Source organism: Phaseolus vulgaris, chromosome 9, assembly GCF_051622355.1.
Source record: "Phaseolus vulgaris cultivar YP4 chromosome 9, ASM5162235v1, whole genome shotgun sequence".
Classification (NCBI taxonomy): Eukaryota; Viridiplantae; Streptophyta; class Magnoliopsida; order Fabales; family Fabaceae; genus Phaseolus; species Phaseolus vulgaris.
This window is the reverse complement of record NC_143506.1, coordinates 26,595,053-26,614,588: the sequence shown is the minus strand read 5'-3', so window position 1 is coordinate 26,614,588 and position 19,536 is coordinate 26,595,053. Positions and strand designations below refer to the sequence as shown.

The 19,536-nt window shown below is 33.6% G+C and overlaps 1 protein-coding gene across 7 annotated transcripts; it reads right to left on the bottom strand.

Annotated features, from left to right (window-relative positions):
* Window positions 1–1,521: 1,521 nt before the first annotated feature.
* LOC137820809 (uncharacterized) lies at window positions 1,522–16,463 on the bottom strand. Of its 7 annotated transcripts, none has more exons than XR_011082696.2 (14): window positions 16,199–16,462; window positions 15,972–16,082; window positions 14,864–14,961; window positions 14,575–14,658; window positions 14,312–14,442; window positions 14,049–14,121; window positions 13,913–13,958; window positions 13,673–13,782; window positions 6,914–7,021; window positions 6,781–6,840; window positions 5,494–5,555; window positions 5,029–5,139; window positions 3,183–3,495; window positions 1,522–2,192 (listed from the first exon to the last, which is right to left on the bottom strand). XR_011082696.2 is itself a non-coding variant. In XM_068625065.2 (13 exons), exons 1-13 carry the CDS (start codon window positions 16,350–16,352, stop codon window positions 1,983–1,985), a joined length of 1,560 nt encoding a protein of 519 aa, XP_068481166.2. In that variant the 5' UTR covers window positions 16,353–16,459; the 3' UTR covers window positions 1,522–1,982. The 7 variants fall into 7 exon arrangements, 4 of the variants coding, with proteins under 4 accessions (XP_068481166.2, XP_090151517.1, XP_068481167.2 ...); XR_016515608.1 differs by having other exon boundaries at window positions 1,852–2,192; window positions 6,914–7,016; window positions 16,199–16,463; XR_016515607.1 differs by lacking the exon at window positions 5,029–5,139 and having other exon boundaries at window positions 6,914–7,016; window positions 16,199–16,463.
* Window positions 16,464–19,536: the final 3,073 nt, after the last annotated feature.

Below are 19,536 nucleotides of genomic sequence, written 5' to 3'. Positions count from 1 at the left end.
ATTTTCTTGATTAAAGGTAATAGTGTAAAATATTTCAATTACATCACTTTTTTTTACGATAGACTTCTAAAAATGTAATGTAAAAAAAATGTGGTGAGATATTTTAAAATGTTTACATTCGATGTTTTAGATAATGGAGGATTATTCTAAGAATGATGGAGGACTATCCTTGCCATCTAAAATATCAAACTCAGAAGAGAAGTGTTGAACAAAAGATTCTTTTGAAGAAGTTTTTTTTTTTATGAAACCTTGTAAATTTGTATAGAGTAATTATGACTTTCTAATTCATTCTTTAAATTTTTGTATAAGACTTTTGAACCTTGTATTTGGGCCAATTTTTATTTTAGAATAGAAGAGCATGAGAGGAAGTCTAAATGGCATTCACATAGGCGTCACATGAACACCTATATGGAGTCTTTTTCTTCATTTTTCCAAAGTTATCTTTAATATTGTGAAGAATCGAAGAATTATACAATATGGACATGACACAGAGAAATATTAGACATTCCAACTATGTCAGACACAATATAATATTTTGAAGAAAGGATGAACGATCATTTAAAGAAGATGATACATAATGTTGATGAAAAAAATTTATGAAGAGCATGTATGATTCTTTGAGGTCTGATATGGAGAAAAAATTGTACCCATGATGTAATAACTTTAAAACATTGTCAGCAACTTGAGAACGGTTCAATTTAAAACAAAGAAATGAACTAATAGAAGTTTAACAAAATTATTGAAAATTGTTGAAGGAGATGCTTCTAGAAGATAATAGATTACTTAATTGTAACTATGAGACAAAGAAAATGTTTTTTGTAATAGGTTTAGAGTACAAGAAGATACACATAAGCTCTAATGATTGTGTATTGTACATAAATGAGTTTGCTATATTGAGAGTGTGTCCAACAAGTAAGTTATCATTAAAAGGAAACTTGATACAAATAATTAATAATAAGGAAGAATCAGAGGGTTCGCCAATAATATATAGGTTTAATAGATTGTTTGTGATTAAAAAGTTTCTTTCTTTATTCTTACATTTACCACTCATCTCTCTCTTCTCTATATTCAAATACAAAGTTTAAAATAAAATAAACTTATTTATTTGATCAAAGCAAGAAATTTTAGGAAATTAAAGAATTTTCAATTACAATGATTTAAATTCTCAAGAATTCTTAGATATTTCATTCAAACACATTTACTTTTTTTGTTAAAAAATAAATTAATATTTTAAACTTCTGTGTTCATTCGCTAACCAAAAAACTTGATTTTACTTGGTGAAATCCGCAATATACTCCGACCATTACATAATATATTACAAGAACATTTGAAATAGCTAAACACAAGTCATAAGGTCACCATCTGCAATTGTGGCTCTTAAATGTGTTCTTAGGACTTATTTTCTCTTTTTCATTGGAGAAGAGTGAGTTGAATGCCGAATGTAAAACATGTTCTTCTAGAATAACCTAGAAGCACCGGACCTTAATCATATATTAAAGACAAAGTAGAAATAACATAAAGTGAATTAAGAATCAAGTTAAATTCTTTATTAGAGCAAAAAAATAAATGAAATTCTTATATTTTAACTGACATTGAGGATCCACAAAAGGCTCATTAAAAACTCAAAATAAGTTTTCCTGTTGGCGATGCTCTAACCATGCTTAGTATTAGCCATAGGACTTCACAAAAAAACTTGAGATTTAAGCTATCCATTACAATCTAAAAGTCCCTCTATTATCCTCTGGCTATGTATCAAGTCCGGAACAGTGCATAACAGGGTAAGGTCTCTCTCTAAAAAGTTGACAAAAATTGATGATAGTTCTTGCAGGCACTGCTTTGAGCCTGGAATTTAGACCTTTCACCAAATTATTCCAATTTTCAATAGAATATTCCATTTGGTAAAATGCCTACTTTAGTAGATGTTACTCACGATTTCAGATAAAAACTTCCAACTAGCCTCTCTGTGAAAGAATATTGCTTCTTCATAACTGACTTTGATTTTGATGAATTGGGTAGACGGTATCAAATACAACCCTTGCAAAAACATGTCGTACTTCTTGCAGGTTACCCAGAGCTAAAGAGTCGTAATCAATTTCCCGGCGTTGCTTTGACAAAAATTTCTGAACAGTACTCACTCTCACACCATCGAAAATTTTGTATACATCTAGGTATAATGATAACGGGATGAATACCTGTAAAGTTGACAAAAGATTGAAAAAACATCAAGAAAAGTTCTCACTTGTCAGTAAAAACCAGACGTGGTGGCACAGAAATTGAATCTATATCGTCAAATCAATTCTAGAGCAAAATATAGTCCTAGAGTGATATGATATCCCATATCACTAGTATACATAATGTCAGAATGCATTATACCAAAATAACCCAGAACAAATGTTAACAAATCGCAAGTTGATATTTTTGAATCATAAATAGAATCAATATTCAGAAAGAAACACAATAAACTTAACCATAAGTCTGAGAATAAAATCATAAATCACAAATCATCATAACTAAGTCCAACTTCAACTTATTTAGAAATAAACATGTAACTCAAAAGTAAAAAATGAGCCATAAGTCTTAATTCTTGAGAAATGGTAGTTCAGCCTAAGAACATCCACATTATTTTCACATTGGACATGTAATATATTGTTAGTCTGTGAACTAGCAAAGATGTGATTGATTTGGCAGTCTGAACTGTCTAATAACATCATCAATAATTGGACAAGAAATCCATAAATTACAAATGATAAGTTAATATTCCAAGTAATTAAAACCAAATAATTTTTTACAAGAATTTGTTAAAAAAAAATACACATCTTTGGATCTTCCAATATCTGGGCCTTATCTTATTTCAGCCTGTGTACTTGAAAAAGAAAATCCCCTAGATGGCACTAGAATGGAAACGGATTAAATTCTTGACTCTTGAGATACAGACTAGTGAGGAACATTCCTTGTTAGAATGACATCTACGATTTAGATCATACGAAACCAAACTGCTGACAAACATTCTCTCTCACTCTGCTTGTTTTGCACATAAATAAGCGTGCTACTGGTGGGTAATTTGTATGTTTTTTCAAGGGGATGGTGAAAAGTTCATTTATATCTGGGTTAGCCTTTCTACTGGAGTAACTGGAAAAAATTGTCCTCGAGTATACACAAAAATCAAGCAAAAAGATTCTCACCAAATTCGAATGAGGGGCTTGAGGATAGTCAGCCATAGCCTGAGACACAAAATACTCATTTGTCATCTGCAACATTGTCCCTCTGACAGACTCAGCAAGATCCAGAATCTCAGCTTCCAATGACTCGGTTTCCAGACCTGAATGATTTAATAATTCAGGAAATCTGACATCGTGTGGTTTGTTGATCATCCCTGCTATGTATACCGCTTCCGACAAATTTCCACCATTATGGATGGTAATGCTGAACGCAGCAACTGCCAAGGGGTCCCTTGGTCGATCACTCAATGTTTTGTGTAATGCTAAGATACCAACCCTGAAAACATACATTCCAGACTAACTAAGCTTCGTCGACCCAACTTTTAACCAGCTTATTAATATTCCTGAGTTCTAACAATGTATATTCGATAGTAAAAGAAATTGTCATATACCAAAATCTCAGAATAATGGGAAGAAAAAATTTAAAAATAATTCTAACCAATAAAGAGAATTAAGAAGAAAAAAATTAAAAAACATACTCAAATGTAATAGATTATAGAATACAAATTGATAAAAGTAATAAAATACACAACACACCTATTTGCTGTCCTAGAAACAAAAGTCTCATACAGAGATTATCCTCTGTCCACAAACTACAAATAACTTCACAATACCTAATTACACAACATGCTATTACTATCATATATACCTGCAAAACTACCACCAATTATTTTCATCACATACTATCGTTCTGCAAATATAGAACTGTTTTCAAAAGCAATTATGGGTTTCTAATACACAACTGATTTCTAAAACAGTTATTTTCTAAACATAACTGTCATTAGTCATAACTGCTAACTCTCAGTTTCCATCAAATTGAGAAAGTTACAAAATGGTTTAAATCTACAAAAGGCTCCAAAATTATCCGAGATTTTTTTTTTGAATAACCAACACTTTTGTTGAAAGGAAAGAAACTGTATATTCATTGTGTGTATCTAATACATTCTCTAATCTAACAACTATACCCAAAAAAAAAAGGAAACGATACACTCAGATATTTCGGATCCCCTAAAATATTTATGATATTTAAAATTTTCAATAACTTTTTTGCAAAGAAAAAATTTCGGAAATGATATGGATTTTAGTCAGACACCATGGTTCAAGGCACTTGATTTTAACTACGGCAATTCTGAATTTAGATTATAGCTCACCCAAAACAAAAGATTAGCACAGATGACTTGGGTACCATGTATTTGGCTATCTATCTCTCTAAGAACCGATAACAATGTCCCTCCCCCTCCCCATTTTAGAGGTAAGATCCTTTCTTCCCATTCTAGTTCTAGATCCCGTTCAACTATTTTCAAACCATAAAAACAAATTGTCCATAGATCATGCTGTTAGGATCTCTGAAAGGACAGAAAGAACAACATGGGCTTTATTTGTCCCAGAGTTAATTGAATTTCAAGAAAAACAAGAACACAAAGGAGACTACTCCTTTCACACCGGAAACTATTCAGTTTGTATCAACCCAAAGACCTTCCTCCCTCTCTGAACTAAAACCTTATTAATAGAAGGCTGGTGCAAACAACTAAACCAACTAACTAACTCTTACTTAAATCCTAACAAATAGGTTAAAGAGTGAAGTAGGTTTAATTCCTATTTCTACCCCTCTTCCTATAATACACTTGCAACGTCTTATTGGTATCTTGTAGTTCCTGAGGTATAACACATGCAAATCTATTGTATTAAATTTACACCAGTGATAGGCACTGAAAGAGTGAGAGACTTGGCACAATGAATAGGTTGCTTCCTTGTAACTATACATAAGGTTGAAAACAATATCTCCACTTGGGAAGGTAAGGTTGCTTACCAATCCCAAACGCATTATGTGAGAGCATCATGCACTAATCATCCTTTCAATAGGTCTTGAAAATGTAAGATGATGGTATCAAACGGAAGACTTAAACATGTTTTACATTACCTGTAAATATAGTGGTTATGGGTTGTTATATAAATTGCTTCACAAAAAAAGAAAATTGAAGTAAACCATGGGCTTCACAATTGATGATAAATGAATCAGGAAATAGTAGTGGTCATTGGTGAGACATTCACTATGAAACAAGGGGGAAAAGACAAATAAAATTAATTCATGTCCTCAAACATACAGCAATGTATAGCATGATCTTAAAAGAAGGCTTAACTTTAGTTTATAAGCAAATTACAGAAGTATTGTTATGGGTTTTTTTTTTCACACAGCATTACAATAATGTATATCACATATGGCTAACAAAGTAAAACAAGGGAGATGAAGGCAACGTTGTTGCATAGATCTTACCATAAGCTATTATGACATGGTCGATTAGGTGCCAAAAGTTTATCCAGATTGGAGAACAAAGACTGAAATGAAATTACAAAAGATCCCACAAGAAAAGTGTCAATGAGATGCTAGCATGTTATTTATTTTAAAATTTAAAATAACTACATTTTTATTACATTAAAATATATATAGTTTTATAATTTTGTTATTTTTATGAGTAATTAATTAAAAAATAGAAAAATGGTACAATTCATATATTATACACACACATAATTTTATAAAAAAAGTATTAAAAAATTATGTAGCCGTTATTTTTAAAAAAGAAAAGTTATTTAGTTATTTTGAAATAAAGAGAAGTTATACAACTACTTATTTTATTAAATAAATAAATCATTTTTTATTTATTAAAGGACAAAATTGTCCAATTAAAAGATGACACCAAAGAAAGTTACCAAATGACATATTTTCTTTATATAATGGTATAGATGACACCATATAGTTTTATTATTTTTATGCGTAATTAATTAAAAGTGGAAAATAATACAATTTAATATATACATAATTTTAAAAAATTATCTAGTCGTCATTTTTAGAAAAGATAAGTTATTTATTTATTTTGAAATAAAGAGAAGTTATTCAATTATCTATTTTATTAAATAAATAAATAAATTATTTTTTATTTACTAAAGGGTGAAATTATCCAATTAAAAAATGAAACAAATATTGTTATGTTGTGATAAAGTCTGATAAAAACCACACTAAAGGAAAACACCAAATCAGTCCTGCTCCCAACTCCCTATTTAGAAATTCAAAAGACTCCTGTCATATGTTTAGATTATAATAGTAAGTAAAGCTTTAATGAGTAAGTGGGAAAACAAGGTAAACTCATTATGCAGCCTACTCCTATACAAGAAAATTTTGGTAGACCTTAATGTTGAAGACTTTCAAATGATTAAAGTGATTCCTAATTCTAAATCAAGGTATTCAAACTGAGTTAAATACCCTACCCACCCTCAAAAATGCCTGTTCTTAGTAACTAAGGAACTTTTCATATTGCATATTCCAGTTAATACCAATGCAAGGACTGTGCAAAAAATTTATTTTCGAAGGGAAGGTGGCGCTTGAATTGATTTCCAAAAACATGTTTTTAAGGCAAAACTTGATAGAAAGGATTACAAAAAGTTACTACTTTAGCTTCATCAGTCTGATCTCTAGTATCTTATTCCACTTAGATTAATGCTGGGAGGCTAATATATTTCATGCAATTGTCACAAGTCTAAACTCCATAAAGAGGTATGGGGTTACCAGAAGCATATTGGTTCTTCTATCCCGTCTTTGAAATCCATGGTGAGCAAAATAAGCAGCCTGCGACAAGAACCTAAATTATACTTACAATCCATATGGGATTCAGAAATTAAAGGGAAAAATTAACATCTACCTGAAAGGGGAAAAGTATATCTAGAAGACCAAATTTCCATAACAGCCTCAGAGAAGCTTCCCCGGAACCATATGCTAGCATATGATTCATTTCCATCAACAGCCTACCCTGAAACAATCATTAAAGAAAACAAATTTGCCAGGACAGTGGTACACATTGTTAGAATATCTATGAAATACCTCCTAATATCATTATTGTATTTTAGAATATCTTAAAGTATCTTGGATGATCTTATGGAGGGTAGTTTTGATATTTCATTATGTTTATTGATTTCTTTACTTCTTTGCAAGAAACTACGAATTAAGAGTCTTATCTTTTATATCATGTCATTGTACACGAGAAAAAACATTATTATCTCTTTTATTTCTTCTCTGCTTAAATTATTATAATATCAACATGGTATCCAATTTAAGGATAACTTCTTCCTTTGGTCTTGTGAGTTCATACCACCAACCTGTGTTTTATTTTCTTGCTTTTCTATTCTTCGTTTGCTCCCAAACTCAACATTGTGCATTTTTCCATATTAAATTCTGGTCTTGAGTTTTTATTCCCTGGGTAGTCCTTGCTATAATTTAAACATGTCATTGCACAATTCGGCTATGTTTCAGATTATCTTTAAGCGGATTAGCTCCATTTTAGCCCAATGGCTCCATTCTGCCCTATCTTTCCATAGATTGGCTATGTTTCAGTCTGTCTTTCTACAAATTGGCTCTGTTTCGGCTTATCTTTAAATAGATTAGTCCCATTTCAGCCTAACGGTTCCCTTTTAGCCTATCTTTGTAAAAAACAATCAATTTCGGAAAAGTTAACACGCACACTCTGTTTTCTGAAAAACCACTTTTCTTCTATTTCTCTGTGGTATATCTTTTTTGTTGTGCAAAATTGAAAAACTTGGGTTTATTTTTTGAAAGAAAAATCTGAGGCATTCAAGGTGTTCAAAAAGTTCAAAGTGATGGTGGACAAGGCAATTGATAGAAGCATTAAAGTTGTACGATCTGATAGAGGTGGTGAGTATACTTCGATGACTTTCATGGAGTATTGCAAGGAGTAAGGCATAAGGTGATTTCTAACCGCACCGTACACTCCTCAACAAAATGGTGTAACTGAGAGGAAGAACCAAACCATTATCGACATGGTTCGGTCAATGCTCAAGAGCAAAAATATGCCGAAAGAATTTAGGGTGAAAGTTGTGCAATGTGCCATCTATGTGCAAAATTGAAGTTAGATGATCAAACACCACAAGAGGCATGAAGAGGACAAAAGTCGGAAGTTTTTCATCTCAAAGTGTTTGGTAGTGTGGCTTATGCACACGTACCAGATCAACGAAGAAGAAAAGAGCAAAAGGTATATTTTTATTGGGTGTGATGAGAAGACAAAAGGGTACAAGCTACTTGACCCGATAAGCAAGAAGGTGATGGTGAGTCGTGATGTGCGAATAAATGAAGCAAGCGAGTGGGATTGGAACAATTCTTCGGAAGTTATCATCGAAGTTGGAGAATCATCAGTCATTGCACCGACAAGTATACAAAAAAATCAGAAACTAGCGATGATGATGAACTACGACAGCCCAAAATACGAAGTTTGCAAGATTTGTATGATTTGACAAATGAGGTACACCTTGTATGTCTTTTGGCAGATGCTAAAATATCAGCTTTGAAGAGGCAGTGCAAGACAAGTGGCAAACTGCGATGGATGAGGAGATTAAAATGATTGACCGCAACAACACATGGGAGCTAAAAGAATTGCCAAAGGGAAGTCAGCCCATTGGTGTAAAGTGGGTATTCAAGAAAAAGATGAATGCTCAAGGTGAGATAGAGCAGTACAAGGCGCGACTCGTTGTGAAGGGATACAAACAAAAAAGGGAATCGACTACGATGAGGTGTTTGCTCCCATTGTAAGAATGAGACAATTTGATTGCTCATTTCCCAAGCGGCTCAATTTAAATGGTTGATATTTCAAATGGATGTCAGGTCGGCATTCTTGAATGGTGTGCTTGAAGAAGAAGTCTACATTGAACAACCACCCAGGTACATGAAAAGCAGAAAAGAGAAGAAGGTGCTAAAATTGAAGAAGGCACTTTACAGGTTGAAGAAAGCACCGCGGGCATGGAATACTCGTATCAAAACATATTTCAAGGAGAACAGGTTCAGACAATGTCCTTACGAGCATGTCCTTTACACAAAAGAAGAGTGGAGGTAACGAGATATTTGTTGCTTTTTTATGTTGATGATCTCATTTTTATGGGTAACAATGATGAGATGATACAAGAGTTTAAGGGAATAATGACACGAGAATTTGAGATGACAGATTTGGAATTGATGAAGTTTTTCCTTGGTTTGGAGGTTAGACAAGAAGAGTCAGTATTTTTGTATCACAAGAGACATGCAAAAGAGATTTTGAAGAAGTACAAAATGGCAAATTGCAACCCGGTATCAATACCAATGGAACCAAGTGCAAAACTCTTGAAGTTCGATGGAGGAGAACATGTCAATGTGAGCAGATACCGGAGTTTGGTAGGAGGCCTTCGCTATCTCACATGCACAAGGCCGGATCTTTCATTAAGTGTTGGCATTATAAGTCGATTCATGGAGTAGCCGATTTACTCATATTGGAATGCATTGAAGCAAGTCCTACGGTACATCCAAGGTACTATATCACTAGAGTTGTTCAACTCGAAAGTAGAATATTACAAATTGGTTTGTTACTCTGACAGCGATTGGTGCAGAGACATAGATGATCGAAAAAGTACATCGGGATATGTATTCTTTATGGGCAACACAACATTTTCTTAGCTCTCAAAGAAGCAACCAATCGTGACGCTATCGCGTGTGAAGTTGAATATGTTGTAGCATCTTGGTGTGCATGTCATGCGATATGGCTTAGAAACTTGTTGAGCAATATGGAGCTAAAGCAACTAGGTGCAACCGTGATTAAAGTTGACAACAAATCAACAATTGAGTTGGCAAAGAAGCCAGTGAACCATGAAAGAAGCAAACACATTGACGTTTGTTTTCACTTTATCCATGATCATGTGAAGAAAGGAAGTGTGGAATTGGTGCATGTGGCAAGTCAGGATCAAGTTGCGGATATCTTCACAAAACCGCAACAAAAGTATTTTTCGACAAATACAAGAAGATGATTGACATGGTGGATGGTAGAAACATTTAAGTTTATGGAGGAGTTTTGTTGAATAAACTTTAAATGTTATTTTGTGGGTTTTAAATTTAGAAGTTAGTGAAAAATAAAAGAACGAGAGTTTCGATGGATGAAAGGCCAATAGTTGTTAGTGGGATTTTATGGCCATAAAATGGTTTTATTATTTTCTGTTTTAGGAGAGCTTGTTAATGCCTATTATTAAAGGAAAAGAAAGAATAGGATAAATCCCCTTGTGTATATTGAACACATAGGATTATGTTTATATGGGAAAAGAAACATATGGGTCAAGCCCATTACATAAATATGAAATAGCTAACAATATCTAATTATATATAATAATATCTAACACCTATAAATAGGTTGTTCTCTCAATTGTAAGAAACACAACGAAAAAGATATACAACAAGAGAAATAGAAGAGTGGTTTTTCATAAAATAGAGTGTGCGTGTTAACTTTGGCGAAATTGATTGCTTTTTACAATTTGGTATCAAAGCCAATGGTGAATTTGATAGGTCAAATGCCGCTGCCATGATTAACGAAGGCAACCAAATACGATAACTGGAGCATTCAAATGAAAGTCCTTCTCGCGTGTACCGACTATGGTGAATTAACTCAACCGAAACGATGAAACTTAACCAATACACGAGTTGTGGAAAAGATTTTGAGAACATTAACTAACAATTTTGAGAATATTGTGTACGCGATAGAAGAGTCAAAGGATCTAGTGACGCTCACGGTCGACAAGCTCGTCGATTCTCTCGAGGCACACGAGGTATGTAAGAAGAAGGAGGAAACACTCGACCAAGCACTTCAAACCAAGGTGTCGATCAAAGACGAAAGGGTACTCTATTATAAAAAATTTCGAAGTAGAGGGCGTGGCCGTGGAAGTCGTGGAAATGGTAGTGGTGGTCAAGGCTTTAGTCATGAAGGGTACTACAAGGAGAAGAAACAGTCGAGCCAACCAAATTGGCATGAAAGAGGACGCGGTCGAGTGCTACAAATGTCACATATATGGTCACTATGTGAAGAATTGCAACTCCGACAAATGTTATAATTATGGTAAAGTGGGGAATTTTGCAAAAATTGTCAAGCCAATATAAAGATAGAAGAAACAACCAACCTAGCCTTGGAAGACGAAACAAATGAAGGTTTTCTCTTGATGGCTCAAAATGAAGTCAATATTAACAATGACACTTTGTGGTACCTCGACTCGAGGGCAAGCAACCATATGTGCGATCACAAGTACGTATTCAAAGAGATGCAAAAGATTGAAAATGGACATGTGTCATTTGGAGATGCATCAAAGGTGGATGTCAAAGGCTGAGGTACGGTTTGCTACTTACAAAAAGATGGTCTAATTGGGTCACTCAAAGATATTTATTACGTACCAGACCTCAAGACCAACATTTTGAGTATGGGACAACTCACAAAGATAGGTTACTCGATATTTTTATAAGATCCGCTACTACACTAGAAGAACAAGCAAGGGCATTTGGTTGCTCAAATAGAGATGGGAAGAAATCGAATGTACAAACTAAATTTGAGAAGCATATGAGAAAAATGTTTGTGAGTCAACATAGAAGACAAGGCATCGCTGTGGCATCTCCATTTTGGTCACCTACATCATGGTGATCTAAAAGAGTTAGCAAAGAAGAATATGGTGCATGGGCTACCCAACATGGACTACGAGGGAAAATTTTGTGAAGAATGCATGCTCAACAAGCATGTGAGAACCTCGTTTCAAAAGAAGGCCAAATATTGGGCTAAGCAACCTCTCGAATTGATTCATACCGACATATGTGGACTAATTACCCCCAAATCCTTCAGCGGTAAAAGGTATTTCATTTCCTTTATCAATGATTTCTCATGAAAAACCACTCTTCTTCTATTTCTTTGTTTTGAACACATCGAATGCCTTTGTTGAATGCTCCAGTTATCGTATTTGGTCGCTTTCGTTAATCATGGCAGCAGCATTTGACCCGTCACATTCACCATTGGCTTTGATACCAAATTGTAAAAAGCAATCAATTTCGCAAAAGTTAACACGCACACTCTGTTTTTTGAAAAACCATTTTTCTTCTATTTCTCTTGTGTATCTTTTTCGTTGTGTTTTTTACAATTGAGAGAACAACCTATTTATAGGCATTAGCAAGCTCTTCTAAAACAGAAAATAATAAAACCTTATTATGGCCATAAAACCCCATAAAACCCTTCATCTATCGAAACTCTCGTTCTTTTAATTTTTCACTAACTTCTAAATTTAAAACCCACAAAATAACATTTAAAGTTTATTCAACAATCTTTTCACAAATTCACTATGCTTCAGTATGTCTTTCCATAGCCTTGCTCCATTTTTTATGTACCCATGAATAGCATAAGACCATCTAACCAACCCCAACCTCCCTGGAGTATGACACAGGACCCAAGGATTGGTTAGCCAGCTCAACCATCTTAGCCAGCCCAGGACACAGGCCCCACCATTCTTGGGAGAGTCCCCAAGAGCATTGCTCACGAGCAAGGGCTAGGGCACAGTTGTTCTCTCTTTTCAACCTATTAGTTGTGTAGGATTTCTTTTCTAAATAAAATGGGCTGACATCAAATTAGGAAATCCTAGGTCTTCCTACAAACCCTAGGCATCCCTCCCTCCATTAGGCATGCCCTCAGTCACACTTTGCACATTAATCACATGTGCAAATTGTGACTCGTTAGATCCAATTTTTAGGCATTTTTTAGGAGCACATGGGAGAAAATTTGAAATTCAAATCTCCCTCTCCTATTAGGATTCTCAACCCCTCATCCTATAATAGGGTGCCTCTCTGCTTGTATTTCACACATTCAATAGAGTAAAGTTACTATACTTGATTTGTGAGAGAAGGGTTCTCTACTTTGAGTCCTATCTTGAGTTCTAAATTCAAGTGGCGACTCTGATCATCACTTATCTTGAAGTAATCTCCAAGTGGTGTGGCTTCTCCCATTGCTTTTGAATCCATATAAGTCTTCTCCCTTCATCTTCTACTTTCCGTAGTTCCTTCTATTCTCTTCATTTCATGTTCTTCCTTTTGTCTTGTGTTTTCTTTTTCTTCTACATTCTTTTAAGAGCGCTTTCACACTTATATAACTCTATTCGGGTTAAATTTGTGTCCAATGGCAATCTTCATTGAGTTTCAGCATATTCCAAATCCAATTAACTAAACAAGAGAAACTCTAAAAAGAAGTGGGTGATTTAATCTCTTTAATGCAACTCAATACTTATATCAATTTCATATTGTCTTCTTGTCTATATTGCCTTAAGTAAAAAACATGATAACAAAATAAAGCTTCAAATTTTAGGGAACTCAAAAACATAGGTAAATCATAGGATTTCAGGTGTTAAAGGGGGAAATTGAGAGATGTTCTCCTGCATTGTGATGTTATAATATGGTATAAAACATAAATCGCTAACCCTTTTTTTATAGTAATATTATATATCATAATCCTAACCTAACTAAAATCATGATTATAATAGGAAATATGGAAACAAATCTTTGGAGATAAAACACTCCAAATTATTTAAAGATATAATCATGATACTATTGGATATTTTTTGCATATTCTATTGAATACCTTATCAAGGCTTAACACTGAAGAAGACAATTTCCTAATATGATGAGCTGCCTCCTTTGAAATACTAAATCCTATGCGAGCAGCAATTCTAATTGCACGTAGGATGTGAGCTGCATGAAGAACAAATGGTGTCAGACAGAACTAAGGAATTTAGAGAGATGGCGAGTTCAAGGCAGTTTACACCTAAAAATGGATAAAACACAGAAAAGAAGGATGAAGTAATTAATCAAGGAAACTCACCACAATCTTCCTTAAATGAAGTTTCAGCAGGGATTATTGTTCGCACCTATGCACAGTTTCAAAGAATATTGTTACAAGGCCGCTGCTTATCAAAAGTAACATATGAAACCAAAGATGTTATGAGATACATGCACACTTTAGCTTTTCTAATATCTTCTATTCCTCCAAAATAATCATAGACAATTCTTGCATGTGGATCAAGCATCAACCTGCAAGAACATGAGGTTGGTTAACATCATAGAAATTGTAAAAACTAAAGTGTGTGTGAATTTTAAACAAAGCAGAGTGGTTATAGAGCAGCAGCTGCAGACAAGCACCCCTTCCCCCTTCTTCAAAGAGATAGAGTGAAAAAGAGATTTGCAATCTTTTTAATGTTGCATGCAGGGACCAGTGCACAACCCATTAATTGTGAAGTCTCGGTTTAAACAATTCATCCAACGAAGATGATCCTTCTTGTCAACGCCATTGAGTGCTTCAGTATGATGAGAGAATTCAAAATCTGCCTTGAACTTGGCATCAAAACTTGAAACCTAAAAGAAGGGAGATAAAATTATCAATAACAAAAGCAATAGAAGAAATTCAGCACTTAATATAGACAAATTCAAGTGAGCAAAATTCAGACCAAAGCTAGTGTTCTTTAAAGTTAACAGGAATATACCAACCTCAACAATGGTACCATCCAATTGAACATGGCATACAGGAAAACGTTTACCAACTATCTCACACCATGAAAATGTTCTCATCACCTGTAACTTGAATCAATATTCATCAGGTAATTGTGAGATCCAAAGTGACATTGCATAAATTAACTTTTTTATGCGAAGCCAAATGCCAATGTTGAGTGCTGTTGCCCTTCTAACTTTTATTTAATTAAAATAATGTTGAGTCCAGTAAACTGTCATTTCATAAATATTAAAAAACTAAAAACATAAAATAATACAAGTACATAACCTCTTTAAGCTCGGCTGAAGTTATAATATGAAAGTCCTTTGGTGTTTGATTTAGAATAAGATCCCGCACACAACCTCCTACAAGGTATACATCATATCCTACAAGGAGAAGAAATACAATTTCAAGACATTCAAAATATAGGAATCAAGAAAAAATAGAAAAACGTAATTAACAATAAAAATTGAAAGAAATATATAAAAGCATGATAGCATAGCACTGCAGACATAATCCTTACTGGATCAAACGCAATCACACTCATCTCAACACAATCAAAGCAAGCATCTAAAATTTGGTACATAGTTGAAGACCAATTAGTATTGCTCATCTAAATCAAGAAGTCTTAGAACCTTATGCTCAAGCTATGAGTATAAAGAAACTAAGACATATACCACAGTAAAAGATCAATTCTGACAATAACTCAACTTTTGTGCTTGTCAAACTCTTCTATTGTGACAACAATTCAACTATTAAGCTGTCGTGAAACCAGTTCACATTGATGTGAAATTTCAGTTCCCAATAGATATCGAAAGAGATGGAGAAATTGACTTAGTTTACACCAGAAGTGAAAACCAGGTTGCAAGCATCTTCACAAGGACTCAAGCAGGATACATTTCAGAAGTTGAAAGAGACACTCGGAGTTTGCATAATAGCAAGGTCCGGATTTACATAAATATTAGAAATATCAGTTAAAGGGAGGTATTGTTGGATAAAACGATCATTTTACACTGCTTGTTAGCCAATAGAAATTATGATTTACCAAGTCTTTACAAGAATGTTCAGATTTTTATGTAGCTTAGTTTTTCTAGTATTCTATTCCTATTTTAGTTTTCTGGTTTGTTTCTAATGTATGCCTATTTAAAGGCCTTTGGTTGATGAATAAAGTGAGTGAAATTCCTCCACTTTTCTGCTGCCTTTGTTTTGCCTATCATTTGCATTTGCATTAGCTTCTGTCAATTTTAAACAAAGCATAGCTGTAATCTCCGTATAAATATAAAGCTCATCAATCAACAAATTCCCCGTTATAATAAAGACAAAATCATGGAAACACTCGTGCTTTCATCTTCCCTATAAAACCCAGCTCAAGAAAGTGACAGCAGTGTGCACCAACCCTTTTTCTTCAGCCCGTTAAGAACCTTTTTCGTAGAGCTTCCAATCATTGAATTACAAATCCCAAGCTCCGCGGAACTCAGCCTCTTCCATGCAGGGAAATTCTGTTTTTCTTCCTCAAATTAACAAACACAGTCCATTTCAGAGTTACACAATGCAAAACTCCAATGAAAAATTTTCAAATAATAAACCCTAAGTTGGCAACAACTGAGTTGAGTGTTAACTTGCCTTCTTTACGAATTGAGACAATGCCTTGTATGTTTGTCAGGGTCTCGGCCCCAACCCCAGCAATGAATCTCGGCACAACCTTGCGAACACATAGGAAGGGTGTGGAACTGAACAGAGTGGGTTTGCGCGCGAATTTTAAGCTAGCGAGCGTCATGGAAATGAAAATCGATAAAACCTTTTCATAAAAGCTACACAGTTTGCATTGTAACCGAACCCTGACTACTGCTGGGTTTAAGGTTCACGAAAACTTCTTTTTAAAACTTTTTTTTAGTAGGATGGTCATGAATCTAGATCCAATCAAATCAAATTTATTAAATTTATCTACATTAAATTTATTTGAATTTTTTAAAATTTATTTAAAATAGATTAAATTCATTTTTCATCTCAATCTGAATTCTTATCGACTCAGTTTGATATACATTTGGGACTTCTTCTTCCTACACCTCTACATTTTTCTTTTTCTACCCCCATAATTTTAAAAATACCGAAACTGGTCTTGACCTTTTAAGTGGAAAAGGGCACCGAGATGGAGTGTGCTACGAATTCATCAATCCGTAAATGAATCATGTTTTTTTTTCGGATGAGGAGGTGTTTCGGAAGCAAATTGTTAATAAATTGTTGATTTCCGGATTGTTGAATTTGGAAGCCTAATTTCTGTTACAGATTGATGGATCCAGAAGATTTAAGGATTCTCCAATCTGGAATATTTGCGGATTCCCCAATCCAAAAGATTTATGGATTTCCAAATCCGGAATGTGAAAAAAACCAATGAGGATTCCTGATTTCATAAAATTACTGAACTGCATTGTCTGAAATATTAGATATAAACTATGGAAACGATAATTCGAGACACTAACGACCACCACCAAAAGAAACATCTTTTTGTGCTAAGAGATGGAGAAACGTCGCCGCTGTTAAGAGAGAAATGGAATCCATGTATGCAGTCTGTGTGCAAAGGAAGAAGAAAGAGTAGTATGGGTCTTATGTGCATTTTGGGGTTTTTAAAAAATAATAGGGTTATTTTTGTCTTTGCATAATATTGTGGGGGTGCAGAAAGAAAAATGTAGGGGTGCAGGAAGAAATTGCCACACTTGGGTTCACTCGGTTCGAGATGGACTTTGGTCCACTCAACTCAACATGAAACATAGCTGATTTAACTCGATAAGGATCTTGACTTGGGCCTGGGTTGACTTGGTTTACATAGGCCCGATGCTGACTCAACCTTGGTCCAGGGCATATACTTAGGGGCACCTTTTTCTTTGCATGGGAAACAACTCTTCAAACTTCTTAAATAAGTAAGCTAGGCACCTTCTACATGCTCTCCAATCATTCAATGACACATGACAACCTATGATTGGAAAGTTTCTTGTACATAGGATTGTCATATGGCATGCTATGAATGGAGATTATTTTAGAATTATAATAGTCATGTTAGGGTCTCCTTAGGCTATAAATAAAAGACTTATTTCTTGTAAAATTGGACTTGATTGATATATGAAATTGTGTTTCTAAAATTCTCAACACATTTTATCCAAGTCTCTCTCTATGATGCTTTTTGCATTCTTAGAAACTCAAGGAAGTTGGCCTAACATTTTCCTTGGCCCTTGCACCTTATAAACTCACGTCCAAACGCTAAACCTCCATAGCCATTTGGTGCTTCCTCTACAAATCTACAAGTCTTTCGTTGTCTTTCATCAATTCCATCCATTACTAAAGAAAAATTGCTTCAATTGAGCTCACCATTGTTTATCTTAAATAAAGGTATTCTATTTGTAGTATCATCTGCTACATTTACAAAAATGTAAACTCACTTGCTGATACAGTTAAATTTGTAATTTGTGTTCGCATTGTAAATAAATTGCTCATACATACTTATTATAGCTAAAATAAAATAAAATGTAAAAAATATATTTCAAGAATAATAATTTAACTTGTAAGGCTTTGATTCATTTGCACATTTGCACTTTCATTATTGAAAATTTGGAATAATTTGGACAATTGATATAAGAAATAATAGATAATTGTATAAAATTTTAGGTTGTCAATTAAGATATATCAATAAGTTCATTACTTCATTGCATCTAACAGTCATAATACACAAATTATTTAAGGTACCTGACACTTTCTCATTGTTGTTGCGGAATGTTCCAACAATTATATTTTTTCTTCTTCTTCATGTATTTTGTGCATCTGGGTGGATGGTTGAATATGTATTTAAAACATGTTAAAACCAATAAATTGGTAAAAGAAAATTGTATATACAAAAATAGAACAAGATTTTCACCATTGATCATTAAGCACACTACTAGACTTAAGAAATTTGAATATAAAAGAGAAACAAACATTTATAAATAATAATAACTCCAAAAATATCACTTAGCCATTTAATCCCAACAAGATAGATTTAGAAACTCATGATAAGATCTTACAATAATAGTTCCATATGAGAAGTTAAACAAAACAAACATGGATCCTTAAGTGTTGTTACCAGCTTGGCTTCAAGATTTCCTTCTCCAAAGAGAGATTAGCCTTAACTTCTTATGATGTTTTGGCCTTGTAGCCTTATTGATTATGAAGTTCAGACTCTTTGAGTTTGAACCAGCAGAACCTCTATATTTAAACCTTTTTTTGCATCTCACTTGATCATTTTAAGCTTTGTGTCTCTCTATCTCTTGGTATCTTTTGATACCTCTTGATTGCTATTGATGTCTCTCTATCTCATGATGCCCCAAGGTTCCTATTTATAGATTTTCTGAATGTAATTCAAGGGGATTCATCATCTACCTAGTGTAGGTCAATCCACTTGTTGTGGAGAATGGAGATTTTTAAATATAGTTATTACTAAAATCTTTACTGATAGAAAACATATTAGATACATTTTTTTTTCAAATTTATTTTGTCAAAGTTGTTAAATATTATTGAGGTCTTTTTCTATAACCAAACATTACCTCCCAAAGTTCTGCCAAAGTTGTGAAACTTGGTAGCTCGAGACCAAGTAACAATTCACATAATTTATTTTCCTATAATTATGTTTGTTAACAAGTCATTTTTAAGGTAGATAAACTATTACTAAAGAACTCTAAGGTTAACATATAAAGGTTTATTTATGTTTATAAGGAGAAAATTTTGCTTTCTATACTAGTTCCATAGATAAGCTTGCAGAGATTAATTTATTTTGTGTTTAGACTAAGCATTTTAAAAGGGCAATTACTTTTTTTTTTAGAGAATTTGAAATATTTTATACCAAAATAACCTGGGTAAGAAATTTTGAAAGAAATTAAATATGTAAAATTTCATGAAATAATTGTATTACTTCAAAATTAAAGAATTTAAAATTT

Bases quoted from the DNA above. Each gene is read 5' to 3' on its own strand.
- LOC137820809 (XM_068625065.2), bottom strand. From the start codon at position 16,352: ATGACGCTCGCTAGCTTAAAATTCGCGCGCAAACCCACTCTGTTCAGT. The intron at 16,083-16,198 runs GCAAGTTAACAC...AATTTGAGGAAG, and splicing joins TGTCTCAATTCGTAAAGAAG to AAAAACAGAATTTCCCTGCA. The intron at 2,193-3,182 runs GTGAGAATCTTT...TCAACTTTACAG, and splicing joins AAGCCCCTCATTCGAATTTG to GTATTCATCCCGTTATCATT.